Source organism: Anguilla anguilla, chromosome 8 (assembly GCF_013347855.1).
Source record: "Anguilla anguilla isolate fAngAng1 chromosome 8, fAngAng1.pri, whole genome shotgun sequence".
In the NCBI taxonomy this organism is placed as follows: Eukaryota; Metazoa; Chordata; class Actinopteri; order Anguilliformes; family Anguillidae; genus Anguilla; species Anguilla anguilla.
The window spans coordinates 54,518,395-54,536,831 of record NC_049208.1 but is presented as its reverse complement, the minus strand read 5'-3'; the positions used below and the strand labels follow the sequence as shown (position 1 = coordinate 54,536,831).

Here is an 18,437-nt window from a genome sequence, read left to right as displayed (position 1 = left end):
AAACCGAACGACTGCTGATCCAGTCGATAAAAGATATGTCCATATAAGACTTTGCAAAGGTTGCAGCCAATCACGACGCTATTTTTCGGACATGTCCGAAATTTCAACGCTCATTTCTGAGAAATAAGCGCCACACGCTTTATTATCAGCCGCTATCACAGAGTCGCGTATTTGGAGCTCTCTTTCGCCAGATGGTGAGTCTGGAATTTTCTTTAATAAAACACTGCAGAACAGGGCAAGGGTCTAGCTAACGCACGATATACTGTCTAATATCGCCAGTTTACCAGCTGGGAAACTACAATGGCATCATAAGTGTAAAGTTTTGTGTATGGTGCAGTATGGGACAGTCCTTGTATAACGCAGCTCACGTTAGATCAAAGACGTTAGATTTAGCCTATTGAAGACAGAACCGGGACTCGCGTTAACTGAAGCTTATCCTGCCTTCTTGGGTAGCCTAGCCGGGTATTTGAATTCGCTTTCCTACTGAATGTGTATTTATGCTGGTGTTTGGTGTTCAGCGCTAATGTATCGCAGAGTCTGGTCGCAGTTTTTTTTTCACATTAAGAGCTACAAAATCAGATCAAATAATTTTTGTGAGCCGAGTTAACTGGGTAAATCAATGGATTTAACGGAGTAATGAAATTGATGAAATGCTGAGTAAAAACAGAAACCCTGCGGCTCTCCAGAGGCTGGTACGAGCATCGCTGCAATAGACAGAGTGCAGTAAAACAGGCGAGACTCGGGTGCTGTCCGAATCAGAGCCCTTTCACACTATTGAGTGGGCGTGCTGGGTACACTGGATGAGAAAGTTAACGGGAGAAATTTTCTCTGAATGTAGTGTACTTAAAATCCTCGGATGATAAACTTATTTCTGGGTTTTTGCTGAGTACACATTGTTTGCTTCACTGACATTTTACTTCAACAAAACAACAACAAGGGCGACTTGTGAGCAAGACTGCGCAAGATTTAAATGCCAACTGCATAGGTAGGACGTTTGGAGGATATTTTTTGCATACTGCATGTTGCATGCTCAACAGTATAGTACACAGTATGCTAGCACACAGAACACAGGAAGCAGTACATGGGGCTCTGGTTCGGACCGAGGCTAGCCAGGCTAACGTTTCACCCTGTGGAGGGTTTTCCTGCTGATCTGAGGTCAGCTGTTACCTGGAGTCTCTCTGTTGCAGGGCAGAGTGGATCGGCGCTGGTCTGATCAGGGTTCAACGATGGCGTGGTGTATTCTGGGTGCTGCAGTCCTCATGCTGAGCCTGGGGGTGGACGGGGAAGGTGGCGGGGCAGGGGGTGGAGAAGGGGGCGGGGCAGGGGGTGGGTCCTACGTGGCGGCCGTGTACGAGCACCACCTCATTGGGAAGCCGCAGCCCAAGGTTCCGCTGAGCAGACAGGAAGCGCTGGAACACATGAATAAGAACCTGGACGTGTATGAGGAGCAGGCTGCTGCTGCCGCCAAACAGGTAACACCATACCTGCACACCTGGACCTATGCATCTATAAACCTACACGTGTAAACCTCCACACCTGGACCTATACATCTGTAAACCTACACGTGTAAACCTCCACACCTGCACCTGTTCACCTAGAAACCTACACACCTCCACATGTATACGTATAGGCCTATGCCTTCAATTTAAGATATCTTTAATGACATTTTGACTAGTAAGATTTCGCCATTAAGTTCAATGGAACTGCAATTAAAGATATCTACAATTCAGTTTCGGCTATCTAAAACGTGAATTCCAGATATCTCCCTTTAAATTATGGCTAGTCGTAACTCAAATTCAGGATATTTTCACTTTAGTTCTGAATAGTCATAATTCCAGTTAAAGATATCTTTAATTTCTTGTTATTGAAGATATCTAAATTATCTTTTTTTATATCTGAAACTAAGATATTACTAGTCAAAATTCAACTGTAGATATCTTGAACTGGAGTTATGACTAGTCAAAACTGAAGTGGAGATATCTCGAATTTGAGTTATTACTACTCAAAAGTCCTTTTAAGATATCTACAAAGAAGTTATGGATATCTTGAAACGAGACTGATATTATTTGGGAGATATCTTCAATGATCATTCTGACTAGTCGGGATACATGTATAGACATCTTCTATTACCATTTTGACTAGTCAAAATGCAGTTGTAGATATCAAAAACTGGCTCCTTGTACGAATTTCCTGGTTCTACTAACGCAGCGACCACCATGTCAGACCAACTTGAACCAGAGTCAAGCATCTTCGTCAGGGTTTTCAATGCTGCGGCCCGTGCGAGAAATGAGCAGTTTACTTTACTTTTTAAAAACAAGACAACCGTTTCACCCTCTCTCTTACTTTTTTTAGAGAACAACAACAGCCATTTCTTAAACCATAATTGTTCGCATCAGGTTTGCAAAATATTGCATTTACAAAATATTTTATTTGGCAGACGTTTTTATCCAAAGCGACGTGCAATAAGTGTATACCGAAGGTCGTTGGAAAAACTACAGAACATAGATCCGACAAGGTCTAATTCTCATAAAGTATCAGCTACCCCGAGCCATGAACATAGCTCGTTCAAACAGTAAACATTAAGACCAGTATCCATTGCGAGGCCTTGCATCACAGTCACGTCAGACACAGCAGATTTGACGAGGAATAATTCAAATTCAGATATCTGAAAATACCATTTTCACTACTCAAAACGGAATTCCAGATCTCTTTAATTATCATTCGGTATGTGTGACAAGTCAAATGACGATTCTTGTGACGTCATTATAGAAATCTTTAAATGGAATTTTGACTAGTCAAAATATGTTTGCAGATATCTTGAATTATCATTCTGACTAGTCACGTTGTAATTATGACTAGTCAAAATGCATTTGTAGATATCTAAAATGTAATTATATAACAGTTATCTAGCAACGCAATGTTTAACTAGCAACATCCCAGTTAACTGATTATGAACATAAGCTTTCAGACGGAGCCTGTACCTGATAACTGTTCGTTTCAGGTACTGCCTGATATGCATTAACTAAGCAAACAATGTTAAGCAGCAGAAGCTTTTGTCATAGTACAGTAGCTCTCACGAGTCACTCACAAGACATCCGTCCAGTTCGCAACAGGTTCTCCTCACACCACGACTCCATCTATTGGCATTCCCCGTTGTTTTTGTCATCCTGTTCCTGGTCCCTTGGGCGCCTTGCAGGCTCGAAATTATACGGCTGTGGCCCATCACAAGTATTGGCAAGATGATTTTATACCTCATCAAGTCTCCACGATGTCGAGATTGTGATTCATATTTCTGTTAATATTGCTTACTTTGCCATTGGTCTCAGCTCTAGCTCTGTTCCGACTCACTTATGTGACGTCACGTTCGATTTCCCCGGATTTGAGGTGGGCGTGGCCGAGCACGTCACAAAAGAAAGCACAGATGTCATTCTAAGCGTATTTTTTTAATTTTTAACATTAAAACCCCATTTCTACATCATTTCCCCACATATTAAATCACGGTTATGCCAACCTACAAGTTGCCCTTTAACAAGATAAATTTTCTCTGAATGTAATGTACTTAAAATGCTCGGATGATAAACTTATTTCTGGGTTTTTGCTGAGTATGCTTTGTTTGCTTCACTGACATTTTACTTCAACAAAACAACAAGGGCGACTTGTGAGCAAGGCTGCGCAAGATTTAGATGCCAACTGCATAAGTAGGACGTCTGGGGGATATTTTTTAATACTGCATGTTGCATGCACAACAGTATAGTACACAGTATGCTAGTACACAGAACACAGGAAGCAGTACATGGGGCTCTGGTTCGGACCGAGCCTCTGACCGGGGCCAGGCTAACATTTCACCCTGAGGAGGGTTTTCCTGCTGATCTGAGGTCAGCTGTTACCTGGAGTCTCTCTGTTGCAGGGCAGAGTGGATCGGTGGTGGTATGATCTGGGTTCAGCGATGGCACAGTACATTCTGCGTGCTGCTTCTGTCCTCCTTCTGAGCCTGGGGGTGGACTGGGCAGGGGGTGGGGCAGGGGGCGGGTCCTACGTGGCGGCCGTGTACGAGCACAACATCACTTGGAACCCGCAGCCCAAGGTTCCGCTGAGCCGGCAGGAAGCGCTGGAACACATGAATAAGAACCTGGACTTGTATGAGCAGCAGGCTGCTGCTGCCGCCAAACAGGTAACACCATACCTGCACACCTGGGCCTATACATCTGTAAACCTACACGTGTAAACCTCCACACCTACACCAGTATAGCAATAAACCCACACCTGTAACCGTACATGCCTGCACCTGCATACCTACAAATGTATGCATACACCTGTTCACCTACATCTGCACACCCACAACAAGTGCTCACAGCTGGTTCGGGGTGTACTTCCTGCATTCAGGGTGCAGTAACTATGTACTTCCGGTGCTCAGGGTGCTGTAGCTCTGTACTTCCTATATTCAGTGTGCAGTAACTCTCTACTTCCTGTCCTCAGGGTGCCCACATCATTGTGTTTCCAGAAGATGGCATCCATGGCTTTACCTTCACCAGGGAGTCCATCGCTGGTTACCTGGAGACAGTGCCAGACCCCAAGGCTGTGAGCTGGAACCCCTGTTCTGACCCAACCCGCTTCCCTAATACTGAGGTACTGTGATGGGGAGGAGCTGAGGTACTCTGGGGGAGGAAGTGAGGTACTGTGAGGGAAGAACTAAGTAAGGTACTGTGTAGGAGGAAGTGAAGTTCTGTGGGTGAGGAAGTGAGGTACTGTGTGGGAGGTTCCATGTGGGAGAAAGGAAGCTACTTTGGAGGATGAGGAGATTCTCTTGGGGGGGAAGTTTTGTGGGGGGTGTGTCTCTATGGAAGGAGGAAGTGAGGTACTATGGGGAGAGGAAGTGAAGTACTGTGGGAGAGGAAGTGAGGTTCCATGTGGGAGAAAGGGAGATACTATTGGGGATGAAGTCAGGATCTGTGTAGTCAGATAGGAGGTACTGTGTGGGAGGAAATGAGGTTCTGTGAGGGAGGAAGTGTGGTACTGTACTATTTGAGAGAGATTTAATTTAAAAAGTTTTACTTTACTCCTTCTCAATGTGTCTGATGAATTTATTGTGGTTGTATGATGTAACCGCTTGTTTGGTGCTGTGAAGTTCTGTTTGGATTTGTCTCCACCTGCAGGTTCAGCATCGTCTCAGCTGCATGGCCAAGAGCAACAGCCTGTACCTGGTGGCAAACATGGCGGGGCGTGAGGATTGCGATGCCCAGACCCCCCCCTGTCCCCCCGATGGGCGCTACCAGTTTAACACGAATGTGGTGTTCAGTGCTAACGGCACACTGGTAGCGCGTTACCGCAAGCGGAACCTGTACATCGAATCCGAATTCGAGTTTGACACGCCTGCTGACCCCCAGCTCATCACCTTCGACACACCCTTCGCTGGTCGCTTCGGCCTGTTCATCTGCTTCGACATCCTGTTCTACAACCCAGCGATGGAGCTGGTGGAGAAGCTGGGGGTGCGGCAGCTGGTCTTCTCCACAGCCTGGGTAAACACGCTTCCCCTGATGGATGCTGTACAGTTTCACCGCTCCTTCTCCTACGCCACCAACACCACCCTCCTGTCCGCTAACCTTCGCATAGATGGGATGAACACGACAGGCAGCGGGATATACAGCCCCTGGGGGTTTCAATATTACCACGCACAGGAGGGCGAGCCAAAAGCTGGCCGGCTGCTGGTGCAAAAACTTCCTGTTCTGGACTCCCTCAGGCCTGACCTTCGACCCCACAGCCTCCCCCTCCCACCACCCATCTCAGGAGACCAGGAGCCCCCGTGCTATCAGCAGGTGGACGGGGAGTGCCAGCGGACTGTCCCTGAGGGAAGGAGTCACCCAGAGGACCCAGCTGCCCCCAGCAGCCCCTTCAAGGCGGATATGATAGGCGACAATTACACCATGGTGCTCGTAGAGGGTGCTGAGGGAAACCTGTCTGTGTGTGATAACGCACTCTGCTGCCACCTGCAGTTCCGAAGGCGCACTGCGCCCCAGGAGCTCTACGCCCTGGCAGCCTTCGACGGCCTGCATAAGAACAGAATGTACTTGCAGGTGTGTGCGCTGATTAGGTGCAGCGGTCTCACCCCTCAGACCTGTGGGAAAGCGATCGACCACGCCGACACGCTCCTGGACTTCCAGCTGATGGGAAACTTCAGCACGCGCCACGTGTTCCCAAGCGTGCTCGGGAGCCACATGTATCTGGACCGCATCGACCACAGCGGCTGGGGGGGGCGGGGCTTCTACATGAGCTGCCACGAGCTGGTGCGCGGTCTGGTGACTGCTGCGCTCTGTGGCAGAGCGTATGACCGGGACCACACCCTCACCTCACCCTGACTGCACCCACACCTCACCATGACCACACCCACACCTCACCACAACCACACCCACATTTCACCATGACCACACCCACACCTCACCACAACCACACCTCACCATGACCACACCCACACCTCACCACAACCACACCTCACCACAACCACACCTCACCACAACCACACCTCACCACAACCACACCCTCTCCTCGCCAGCTTTTCAGAGACTCAACTGGCTGCAGGCTTGGAGAAAGCGGTTCTGTATAACAGCACAGAAATTGGTGATCTCGGAGCGACAGAAATTGGCAACAAACTTAAGATAGCATTCATTAAAAAATATCTACAAAGGAATATTCAACCCAAGAATAAAACATAAACTTTTTTGACGTGCGAAATTGCATCAATCAATTCTTATAAATGAACGGCGTGCACGGGCTAATTTACTATCGGCGGTCATCGCAGAGACGCAGAGCTTGAAAGCCTTCATCAGATGCTAAATCCGAAAACTTCTCTTATAGAACAGGGTAATGGCCGGGCCAACTCACGGTGTTATTCTCTGATGTGAACGATGCTTTTTGATCATGCGTCATTATCTGGATTTGGACAGAAAGAGTGTCGCTATTTGGCTAAATTCTGAAAATATTACCGGTGATAGCTTCGTTACTTTTTAATACAAACAACCTACATGCATTGGCTATGATTACACGCCACAAAGAAATTTCTGGGACATACCATAACACTAGCAATCTGACCGAAGGTACCGAGAGTGAAATGTTACATTTTACATTTCATTACATGCATTTAGCTGAGGCTCTTATCGAGAGCTCAAATCCATTTATACAGCTAGAAGCAATGCAGGTTAAGTACCTTGCTCAAGGGAATCGAGCCGGCTGCTGGTGAAAACTCTGCCTGTTCTGGACTCCCTCAGGCCTGACCTTCGACCCCACAGCCCCCCCCTCCCACCACTCATCTCAGGAGACCAGGAGCCCCCGTGCTATCAGCAGGGGGACGGGGAGTGCCAGCGGACTGTCCCTGAGGGAAGGAGTCGCCCAGAGGAGCCAGCTGCCCCCAACAGCCCCTTCAAGGCAGTGATGAATATAAATTCAAATGAAAGCTCAGAACGATATGACATTTTTTGCATTTATGAAAACGGTGGCTCTCTAGCACACTTCTGCTGTGTGCGCTGTGAGAAAAGCTCTTGTGTGACTCTTACCCTGTGGCCAGGAGTCAGTTTATAAGAACACCTGAGTCTGTATTGGGGGGGATGGGGGGGGGGGGACGGGTGGGCGTACTAGCAGGAGACTTACTGGCAATCAGCAGATACTGAACTCCAGTTGCGCACTAAAGTAGTATGCAGAAAATCCTGTGTTTATGTGCAGGTACATAGTCAAAACTGAAGTGAGCTGGGAACCTACAATGGCATCATAATAAATGTCTGCATATAAATAACTACATTTGCCTCCTTCAAACAAACAGTTTACAATGATTGTTAAAAGAAATAAAACACATTTTTTCATATTTACATTTTTCTTAACATATTTAAGCATCTTGCCATGGCTTAGTTTTATTTAATTCCTGTGTTACATTAAATCATATTCCAGTGCATTACACAGCGAAATTTAACATTACAGTGGATTACACTGCGTAATATTAAATGTAGCTGTACTTTAGACTGTGGTCTGTTTTATGTTTCAGTAAATTTGTCTTGGCCTGGCAGTTGGGTAATGTCGTTGCCCGCAAAAAAACACGGCCAAAGGGTTAGGGTTGCACGAGGACAGTAAAAAGTTAACTAGCAGCGCGGTTTGAAACGGAAGGCGAACTGGCTGATTTAAATGGCAATTCCATGTAGAGTTCGTCTAAAATAAAGCCGCATCGATGGTGTTCGTTTTTTAAATCAGTGCTGCGAAGGCGATACACCTTCTCATTTTTATAATTATTTTTATTTGAAACACAAAGTGCAAATGCACGACAGAACGTAGTACATCTAAAGACATCAAGTTGATAGATCAACAATCGCAAGTAAATTAATGTGCAACACATTGAGTAGGGAAATTAAAAAGAAGAGAGTAAAAATGGAGAGGAGGGGACACGTCTACAAATTAGTCTGAGCGAATAATTTAACGATACACTGTACAGCTTCTCAGAAACCGAACGACTGTGATCCAGTCGATAAAAGATATGTCCACGTAAGACCATGCAATGGTTGCAGCCAATCACGAGGCTACTTTTTGGACATGTCCGAAATTCTCCGAAATGAGCGCCACACGCTTTATTATCAGCCGTTATCACAGAGTCGCGTATTTGGAGCTCTCTTTCGCCAGATGGTGAGTCCGGAATTTTCTTTAATAAAACACTGCAGAACAGGGCAAGGGTCTAGCTAACGCACGAGATACTGTCGAATATCACTAATTTACTAGCTGGGAAACTACAATGGCATCCTAAGTGTAAAGTTTTGTGTATGGTGCAGGACAGTTTTGTCCTTCCGAACAGAAGGACAGTTCTTGTATAACGCAGCTCACGTCAGATCAAAGACGTTAGATTTAGCCGATTGAAGACAGAACCGGGACTCGCGTTAACTGAAGCTTATCCTGCCTTCTTGGGTAGCCTAGCCGAGTATTTGAATTCGCTTTCCTACTGAATATGTATTTATGCTGGTGTTTGGTGTTTAGCGCTAATATATCGCCGAATCTGGTCGCAGTTTTTTTCACATTAAGAGCGACAAAATCAGATCAAATAATTTTTGTGAGCCGAGTTAACTGGGTAAATCAACGGATTTAACGGAGTAATGAAATGGATGAAATGCTGAGTAAAAACAGAAACCCTGCGGCTCTCCAGAGGCTGGTACGAGCATCGCTGCAATAGACAGAGTGCAGTTAAACATTATTTTCTCTGTAGTGTACTTAAAATACTCGGATGATTAACTTATTTCTGGGTTTTTGCTGAGTACACATTGTTTGCTTCACTGACATTTTACTTCAACAAAACAACAACAAGGGCGACTTGTGAGCAAGGCTGCGCAAGATTTAAATGCCAACTGCATAGGTAGGACGTTTGGAGGATATTTTTTAATACTGCATGTTGCATGCACAACAGTATAGTACACGGTATGCTAGCACACAGAACACAGGAAGCAGTACATGGGGCTCTGGTTCGGACTGAGCCTCTGACCGGGGCCAGGCTAACGTTTCACCCTGTGGAGGGTTTTCCTGCTGATCTGAGGTCAGCTGTTACCTGAAGTCTCTCTGTTGCAGGGCAGAGTGGATCGGTGCTGGTCTGATCTGGGTTCAACGATGGCGTGGTGTATTCTGGGTGCTGCAGTCCTCATGCTGAGCCTGGGGGTGGACGGGGCAGGGGGTGGAGAAGGGGGCGGGGCAGGGGGCGGGTCCTACGTGGCGGCCGTGTACGAGCACCACCTCATTCGGAACTTGCAGCCCAAGGTTCCGCTGAGCCGAAAGGAAGCACTGGAACACATGAATAAGAACCTGGACGTGTATGAGGAGCAGGCTGCTGCTGCCGCCAAACAGGTAACACCATACCTGCACACCTGGGCCTACACATCTGTAAATCTACATGTGTAAACCTCCACACCTGGACCTATACATCTGTAAACCTACACGTGTAAACCTCCACACCTACACCAGTATAGCAATAAACCTACACCTGTAACCGTACATGCCTGCACCTGTATACCTACAAATGTAGGTGAACAGGTGTACGCATACATCTGCACACCCACAACAAGTGCTCACAGCTGGTTCGGGGTGTACTTCCTGCATTCAGGGTGCAGTAACTATGTACTTCTGGTGCTCAGGGTGCTGTAGCTCTGTACTTCCTGTATTCAGTGTGCAGTAACTCTCTACTTCCTGTCCTCAGGGTGCCCACATCATTGTGTTTCCAGAAGATGGCATTCATAGCTTTAACTTCAGTAGGGAGTCCATCGTTGGTTACCTGGAGACGGTGCCAGATCCCACAACCGTGAGCTGGAACCCCTGTTCTGACCCAACCCGCTTCCCAAACACTGAGGTACTGTGAGGGAGGAACTAAGGTACTGTGTGGGAGGAAACAAGGTACTATGGAAGAGGAAGTGAGGTTATCTGGGGGGGGGAGGTGAGGCTCAGTGTAGGAGGAAGCAAAGTACTATGGCGGAGGAAGTGAAGTTCTGTGGGGGAGGAAGTTAGGTTCCATGTGGGAGAAAGGGAGGTACTATGGAAGAGGAAATGAGGTTCTGTGGGGGGGAGTGGTTCCATGTGGGAGGAAGTGAGGTTCTATGGGGGGAGGAAGTGAGGTTCCATGTGGGAGAAAGGAAGCTACTATGGGGGAGGAAGTGAGGTTTTCTGGGGGGGGGGGGGGGGGGGGGGAATAAGGCTCCCTGGAGGACGAAGTGAGGTACTATGAGGGAGGAAGTGAGGTTCTATGTGGGAGGAAGCAAGGTACTATGGGGGAGGAAGTGAGGTACTATGTGGGAGGAAGAAAGGTACTGTGGGGGAAGAAGTGAAGTACTATGGGAGGGGGAAGTGAGGTACTATGGGGAGAGGAAGTGAGGTTCCATGTGGGAGAAAGGGAGATACTATTGGGGAGGAAGTCAGGTTCTGTGTAGTCAGATGGGAGGTACTGTGTGGGAGGAAAAGAGGTTCTGTGGGGGAGGAAGTGAGGTTCTGTACTATGTGAGAGGAGATTTGATTTAGAAAGTTTTACTTTACTCCTTCTCAATGTGTCTGATGAATTTACTGTGGCTGTATGATGTAACAGCTTGTTTGGTGCTGTAAAGTTCTGTTTGGGTTTGTCTCCACCTGCAGGTTCAGCATCGTCTCAGCTGCATGGCCAAGAACAACAGCCTGTACCTGGTGGCAAACATGCCGGGGCGTGAGGATTGCGATGCCCAGACCCCCCCCTGCCCCCCCGATGGGCGCTACCAGTTTAACACGAATGTGGTGTTCAGTGCTAACGGCACACTGGTAGCGCGTTACCGCAAGCGGAACCTGTACTTCGAATTCGAGTTCGACACGCCTGCTGACCCCCAGCTCATCACCTTCGACACACCCTTCGCTGGTCGCTTCGGCCTGTTCACCTGCTTCGACATCCTGTTCTACAACCCAGCGATGGAGCTGGTGGAGAAGCTGGGCGTGCGGCAGCTGGTCTACCCCACCGCCTGGATAAACACGCTTCCCCTGATGGATTCTGTACAGTTTCACCGCTCCTTCTCCTACGCCACCAACACCACCCTCCTGTCCGCTAACCTTCGCGTAGGTGGGGTGAGAATGACCGGCAGCGGGATATACAGCCCCCGGGAGACATTACATCACCATGCAGGGGCGGGCGAGCCAGAAGCCGGCCGGCTGCTGGTGAAAACTCTGCCTGTTCTGGACTCCCTCAGGCCTGACCTTCGACCCCACAGCCCCCCCCTCCCACCACCCATCTCAGGAGACCAGGAGACCCCGTGCTATCAGCAGGTGGACGGGGAGTGCCAGCAGACTGTCCCTGAGGGAAGGGGTCGCCCAGAGGAGCCAGCTGCCCCCAGCAGCCCCTTCAAGGCAGTGATGATATACGACCATTACACCATGGTGCTCGTAGAGGGTGCTGAGGGAAACCTGTCTGTGTGTGATAACGCACTCTGCTGCCACCTGCAGTTCCGAAGGCGCACTGCACCCCAGGAGCTCTACGCCCTGGCAGCCTTCGATGGCCTGCATATGAACAGAACGTACTATGTTCAGGTGTGTGCGCTGGTTAGGTGCAGCGGTCTCACCCCTCAGACCTGTGGGGCAGAGATCGACCACGCCGACACGCTCCTGGACTTCCAGCTGATGGGAAACTTCAGCACGCGCCACGTGTTCCCAAGCGTGCTCGGGAGCCACGTACAGCTGGACCGCATCGACCACAGCGGCTGGGAGGGGCGGGGCTTCTACATGACCCGCCACGGGATGGAGCGCGGTCTGGTGACTGCTGCGCTCTGCGGCAGAGCGTATGACCGGGACCACACCCACACCGCCGCTGGGGCCAGTGATATAAACGTGTAGAAATACTGACTGTCTCACACTGGAATATGAACACGTGCACATGCAGTCATTTGATGCATCATGGGGAATGGAGTGAAGTGTGTGTGTAGAACTACACTGGAAGGGTGAGAACTGGAATTTAGCTTGTATTTTCATTTCTGTCCTGGGACAGCGAAGGGTATGGTAAGCAGGTAAAGTGGGGGGGGTAAACAGGTAAAGTGGGGGGTAATGTGAAATCTGCATTCAGTAACTGGGGTGGTGAAATTTTCCCTCATCGGTGGAGCTCATTCTCTCTGGAGATCCACACTGTAGCTGCCAAAGTAGCACGAAAACTGTAAGATCTCAATAAAAAATCATCAATAAGTTCAAATGAAAGCTCAGAACGATATGACATTTTTTGCATTTGTGAAAACGGTGGCTCTCTAGCACACTTCTGCTGTGTGCGCTGTGAGAAAAGCTCTCGTGTGATTCTTACCCTGTGGCCAGGAGTCAGTTTATAAGAACACCTGAGTCTGTATTGGGGGGGGGGGAGGCTGGGCGTACTAGCAGGAGACTTACTGGCAATCAGCAGATACTGAACTCCAGTTGCGCACTAAATTAGTACGCAGAAAATCCTGTGTTTATGTGCAGCTACATAGTCAAAACTGAAGTGAGCTGGGAACCTACAATTGCATCATAATAAATGTCTACATATAAATAACTACATTTGCCTCCTTCAGACAAACAGTTTACCTTGATTGTTAAAAGAAATAAAACACATTTTTTCATATTTACATTTTTCTTAACATATTTAAGCATCTTTGCCATGGCTTAGTTTTATTTAATTCCTGTGTTACATTAAATCATATTCCAGTGCATTACACAGCGAAATTTAACATTACAGTGGATTACACTGCGTAATATTAAATGTAGCTGTACTTTAGACTGTGGTCTGTTTTATGTTTCAGTAAATTTGTCTTGGCCTGCCAGTTGGGTAATGTCGTTGACCGCAAAAAAACACGGCCAAAGGGTTAGGGTTGCACGAGGACAGTAAAAAGTTAACTAGCAGCGCGGTTTGAAACGGAAGGCGAACTGGCAGATTTAAATGGCAATTCCATGTATAGTTCCTTTAAAACAGTGCTGCGAAGGCGATTCACCTTCTCATTTTTATAATTATTTTTATTTGAAACACAAAGTACAAATGCACGACAGAACGTAGTACATCTAAAGACATCAAGTTGATAGATCAACAATCGCAAGTAAATTAATGTGCAACACATTGAGTAGGGAAATTAAAAAGAAGAGAGGACAAATGGAGAGGAGGGGACACGTCTACAAAGTAGTCTGAGCGAATACGTTAACGATACACTGTACAGCTTCTCAGAAACCGAACGACTGCTGATCCAGTCGATAAAAGATATGTCCATATAAGACCTTGCAAAGGTTGCAGCCAATCACGAGGCTATTTTTCGGACATGTCCGAAATTTCAACGCTCATTTCTGAGAAATAAGCGCCACACGCTTTATTATCAGCCGCTATCACAGAGTCGCGTATTTGGAGCTCTCTTTCGCCAGATGGTGAGTCCGGAATTTTCTTTAATAAAACACTGCAGAACAGGGCAAGGGTCTAGCTAACGCACGATATACTGTCTAATATCGCCAGTTTACCAGCTGGGAAACTACAATGGCATCATAAGTGTAAAGTTTTGTGTATGGTGCAGTATGGGACAGTCCTTGTATAACGCAGCTCACGTTAGATCAAAGACGTTAGATTTAGCCTATTGAAGACAGAACCGGGACTCGCGTTAACTGAAGCTTATCCTGCCTTCTTGGGTAGCCTAGCCGGGTATTTGAATTCGCTTTCCTACTGAATGTGTATTTATGCTGGTGTTTGGTGTTCAGCGCTAATGTATCGCAGAGTCTGGTCGCAGTTTTTTTTCACATTAAGAGCTACAAAATCAGATCAAATCATTTTTGTGAGCCGAGTTAACTGGGTAAATCAACGGATTTAACGGAGTAATGAAATGGATGAAATGCTGAGTAAAAACAGAAACCCTGCGGCTCTCCAGAGGCTGGTACGAGCATCGCTGCAATAGACAGAGTGCAGTTAAACAGACGAGACTCGGGTGCTGTCCGAATCAGAGCCCTTTCACACTATTGGGTGAGCGTGCTGGGTACACTGGATGAGAAAGTTAACGGGAGAAATTTTCTCTGAATGTAGTGTACTTAAAATCCTCGGATGATAAACTTATTTCTGGGTTTTTGCTGAGTACACATTGTTTGCTTCACTGACATTTTACTTCAACAAAACAACAACAAGGGCGACTTGTGAGAAAGACTGCGCAAGATTTAAATGCCAACTGCATAGGTAGGACGTTTGGAGGATATTTTTTGCATACTGCATGTTGCATGCTCAACAGTATAGTACACAGTATGCTAGCACACAGAACACGGGAAGCAGTACATGGGGCTCTGGTTCGGACCGAGGCTAGCCAGGCTAACGTTTCACCCTGTGGAGGGTTTTCCTGCTGATCTGAGGTCAGCTGTTACCTGGAGTCTCTCTGTTGCAGGGCAGAGTGGATCGGCGCTGGTCTGATCAGGGTTCAACGATGGCGTGGTGTATTCTGGGTGCTGCAGTCCTCATGCTGAGCCTGGGGGTGGACGGGGAAGGTGGCGGGGCAGGGGGTGGAGAAGGGGGCGGGGCAGGAGGTGGGTCCTACGTGGCGGCCGTGTACGAGCACCACCTCATTGGGAAGCCGCAGCCCAAGGTTCCGCTGAGCAGACAGGAAGCGCTGGAACACATGAATAAGAACCTGGACGTGTATGAGGAGCAGGCTGCTGCTGCCGCCAAACAGGTAACACCATACCTGCACACCTGGGCCTACACATCTATAAACCTACACACCTCCACCTGTTCACCTAGAAACCTACACGTGTAAACCTCCACACCTACACCAGTATAGCAATAAACCCACACCTGTAACCGTACATGCCTGCACCTGCATACCTACAAATGTATGCATACACCTGTTCACCTACGTCTGCACACCCACAACAAGTGCTCACAGCTGGTTTGGGGTGTACTTCCTGCATTCAGGGTGCACTAACTATGTACTTCCGGTGCTCAGGGTGCTGTAGCTCTGTACTTCCTGTATTCAGTGTGCAGTAACTCTCTACTTCCTGTCCTCAGGGTGCCCACATCATTGTGTTTCCAGAAGATGGCATCCATGGCTTTAACTTCAGCAGGGAGTCCATTGCTGGTTATCTGGAGACGGTGCCAGACCCCACGGCTGTGAGCTGGAACCCCTGTTCTGACCCAGCCCGCTTCCCTAATACTGAGGTACTGTGATGGGGAGGTACTCTGGGGGAGGAAGTGAAGTTCTGTGGGTGAGGAAGTGAGGTACTGTGTGGGAGGTTCCATGTGGGAGAAAGGAAGCTACTTTGGAGGATGGGGAGATTCTCTTGGGGGGGAAGTTCTGTGGGGAGAAAGTGAAGTTCACTGGGGAGAAGTGAGGCTCTGTATGGGAGGAAATTAGGTACTATGGGGGAGGAAGTGAGGTTTTCTGGGGGGGAAAGAAGGCTCCCTGGAGGACGAAGTGAGGTACTATGGGGGAGGAAGTTAAGTTCTGTGGGGGAGGAAGTGAGGTACTATGAGGGAGGAAATAAGGCTCCCTGGAGGACGATGTGAGGTACTATGAGGGAGGAAGTGAGGTTCTATGTGGGAGGAAGAAGTGAAGTACTATGGGAGGAAGAAGTGAAATACTATGGGGAGAGGAAGTGAAGTACTGTGGGAGAGGAAGTGAGGTTCCATGTGGGAGAAAGGGAGATACTATTGGGGAGGAAGTCAGGTTCTGTGTAGTCAGATGTCCTTCTCAATGTGTCTGATGAATTTACTGTGGCTGTATGATGTAACAGCTGGTTTGGTGCTGTAAAGTTCTGTTTGGGTTTGTCTCCACCTGCAGGTTCAGCATCGTCTCAGCTGCATAGCCAAGAACAACAGCCTGTACCTGGTGGCAAACATGCCGGGGCGTGAGGATTGCGATGCCCAGACCCCCCCCTGCCCCCCCGATGGGCGCTACCAGTTTAACACGAATGTGGTGTTCAGTGCTAACGGCACACTGGTAGCGCGTTACCGCAAGCGGAACCTGTACTTCGAATCCCAGTTTGACACGCCTGCTGACCCCCAGCTCATCACCTTCGACACACCCTTCGCTGGTCGCTTCGGCCTGTTCACCTGCTTCGACATCATGTTCTACAACCCAGCGGTGGAGCTGGTGGAGAAGCTGGGCGTGCGGCAGCTGGTCTTCCCCACAGCCTGGATGAACTCACTCCCCCTGCTGGATGCTGTACAGATTCACCGCTCTTTCTCCTACGCCACCAACACCACCCTCCTGTCCGCTAACCTTCGCGTAGATGCTGAGGCAATGACCGGCAGCGGAATATTCAGCCCCCGGGAGACATTACATCATCGTGCGGGGGCGGGCGAGCCAGAAGCCGGCCGGCTGCTGGTGAAAACTCTGCCTGTTCTGGACTCCCACAGCCTCCCCCTCCCACCACCCATCTCAGGAGACCAGGAGCCCCCGTGCTATCAGCAGGGGGACGGGGAGTGCCAGCGGACTGTCCCTGAGGGAAGGGGTCGCCCAGAGGAGCCAGCTGCCCCCAGCAGCCCCTTCAAGGCGGATATGATGAGCGACAATTTCACCATGGTGCTCGTAGAGGGCGCTGAGGGAAACCTGTCTGTGTGTGATAATGCACTCTGCTGCCACCTGCAGTTCCAAAGGCGCACTGCACCCCAGGAGCTCTATGCCCTGGCAGCCTTCGATGGCCTGCACGTGGATGATGGACCATACTACTTGCAGGCGTGTGCGCTGGTTAGGTGCAGCGGTCTCACCCCTCAGACCTGTGGGGCAGAGATCGACCACGCCGACACGCTCCTGGACTTCCAGCTGATGGGAAACTTCAGCACGCGCCACGTGTTCCCAAGCGTGCTCGGGAGCCACATGCAGCTGGACCGCATCGACCACAGCGGCTGGGAGGGGCGGGGCTTCTACATGACCCGCCACGGGATGGAGCGCGGTCTGGTGACCGCTGCGCTCTACGGCAGAGTGTATGACCGGGACCACACCCACACCTCACCCTGACTGCACCCACACCTACACCTCACCCTGACCACACCCACACCTCACCCTGACCACACCCTCACCTCACCGCACCCACACCTCACCGCAACCGCACCCACAGCTCACCACAACCACACCCACAGCTCACCGTGACCACACCCTCACCTCACCACACCCACACCTCACTGCAACCGCACCCAAACCTCACCATGACCACAACCACACCTCACCATGACCACACCCTCACCTCACCGCACCCACAGCTCACCACAACCACACCCTCACCTCACCACAACCACACCCTCACCTCACCACGACCGCACCCTCACCTCACCACGACCACACCCAAACCTCACCATGACCACAACCACACCTCACTATGACCACACCCACACCTCACTGCAACCACACCCTCACCTCACTGCAACCGCATCCAAACCTCACCATGACCGCACTTACACCTCACCGTGACCACGCCCACACCTCACCGCAACCGCACCCACACCTCACCACAACCACACCCTCACCTCACTGCAACCGCATCCAAACCTCACCATGACCGCACTTATACCTCACCATGACCGCACTTACACCTCACCGTGACCACACCCTCACCTCACCATGACCCCACCCTCACCTCACCATGACCGCACTTATACCTCACCATGACTGCACTTACACCTCACCATGACCATGCCCACACCATGTCTAAACCAGCACCACTGGGAGCAATACTGACGTGTTCCATATGCAGTCAGTCTCCGAACGTCCCAGTGAATCAGCCTGTGAGGAAATGACCTGTACTTCCCCCATTTTGGGTGTTTAACTGTCACCCTGTTTTTACACTGTCACTGTGGATGGTTTCTTATTCCTTTATTGCCTGCATTCTTGATTCTCTCCATGCTTTGTTTATACCATGTTTGTTAATGTGTGCTACAAGGGTCAAAGGCAACTGCTACATGGGTCAAAGGCAATTTTCCACTTCTTTGAACAATAAAGTTTTCTTCTATTCTA

At 49.1% G+C, this 18,437-nt stretch overlaps 2 protein-coding genes across 5 annotated transcripts in view; both read left to right on the top strand.

Annotated features, from left to right (window-relative positions):
• Positions 1-12,707, top strand: part of LOC118234546 (biotinidase-like) — a 29,483-nt gene extending 16,776 nt beyond the window's left edge. The window contains exons 2-5 of one of the 4 annotated variants that reach the window (XM_035431140.1): positions 1,188-1,472; positions 3,908-4,171; positions 4,477-4,626; positions 5,154-6,460. In XM_035431140.1, coding sequence (XP_035287031.1) covers positions 1,188-1,472; positions 3,908-4,171; positions 4,477-4,626; positions 5,154-6,353 — 1,899 coding nt within the window. In that variant the 3' untranslated portion in view covers positions 6,354-6,460. Of the gene's footprint in view, positions 1-1,187; positions 1,473-3,907; positions 4,172-4,476; positions 4,627-5,153; positions 6,461-7,416; positions 8,002-12,264 lie in introns of those variants that run through there. The other 3 variants (XM_035431142.1, XM_035431139.1, XM_035431145.1) reach the window with 3 other exon arrangements.
• Positions 8,245-18,437, top strand: LOC118234547 (biotinidase-like). The gene is made up of 6 exons (XM_035431146.1): positions 8,245-8,655; positions 9,583-9,685; positions 15,013-15,158; positions 15,494-15,643; positions 16,266-17,422; positions 17,901-18,437. The coding sequence occupies exons 1-6, from the start codon at positions 8,566-8,568 to the stop codon at positions 17,980-17,982; spliced, it is 1,728 nt and encodes a 575-aa protein (XP_035287037.1). The 5' UTR covers positions 8,245-8,565; the 3' UTR covers positions 17,983-18,437.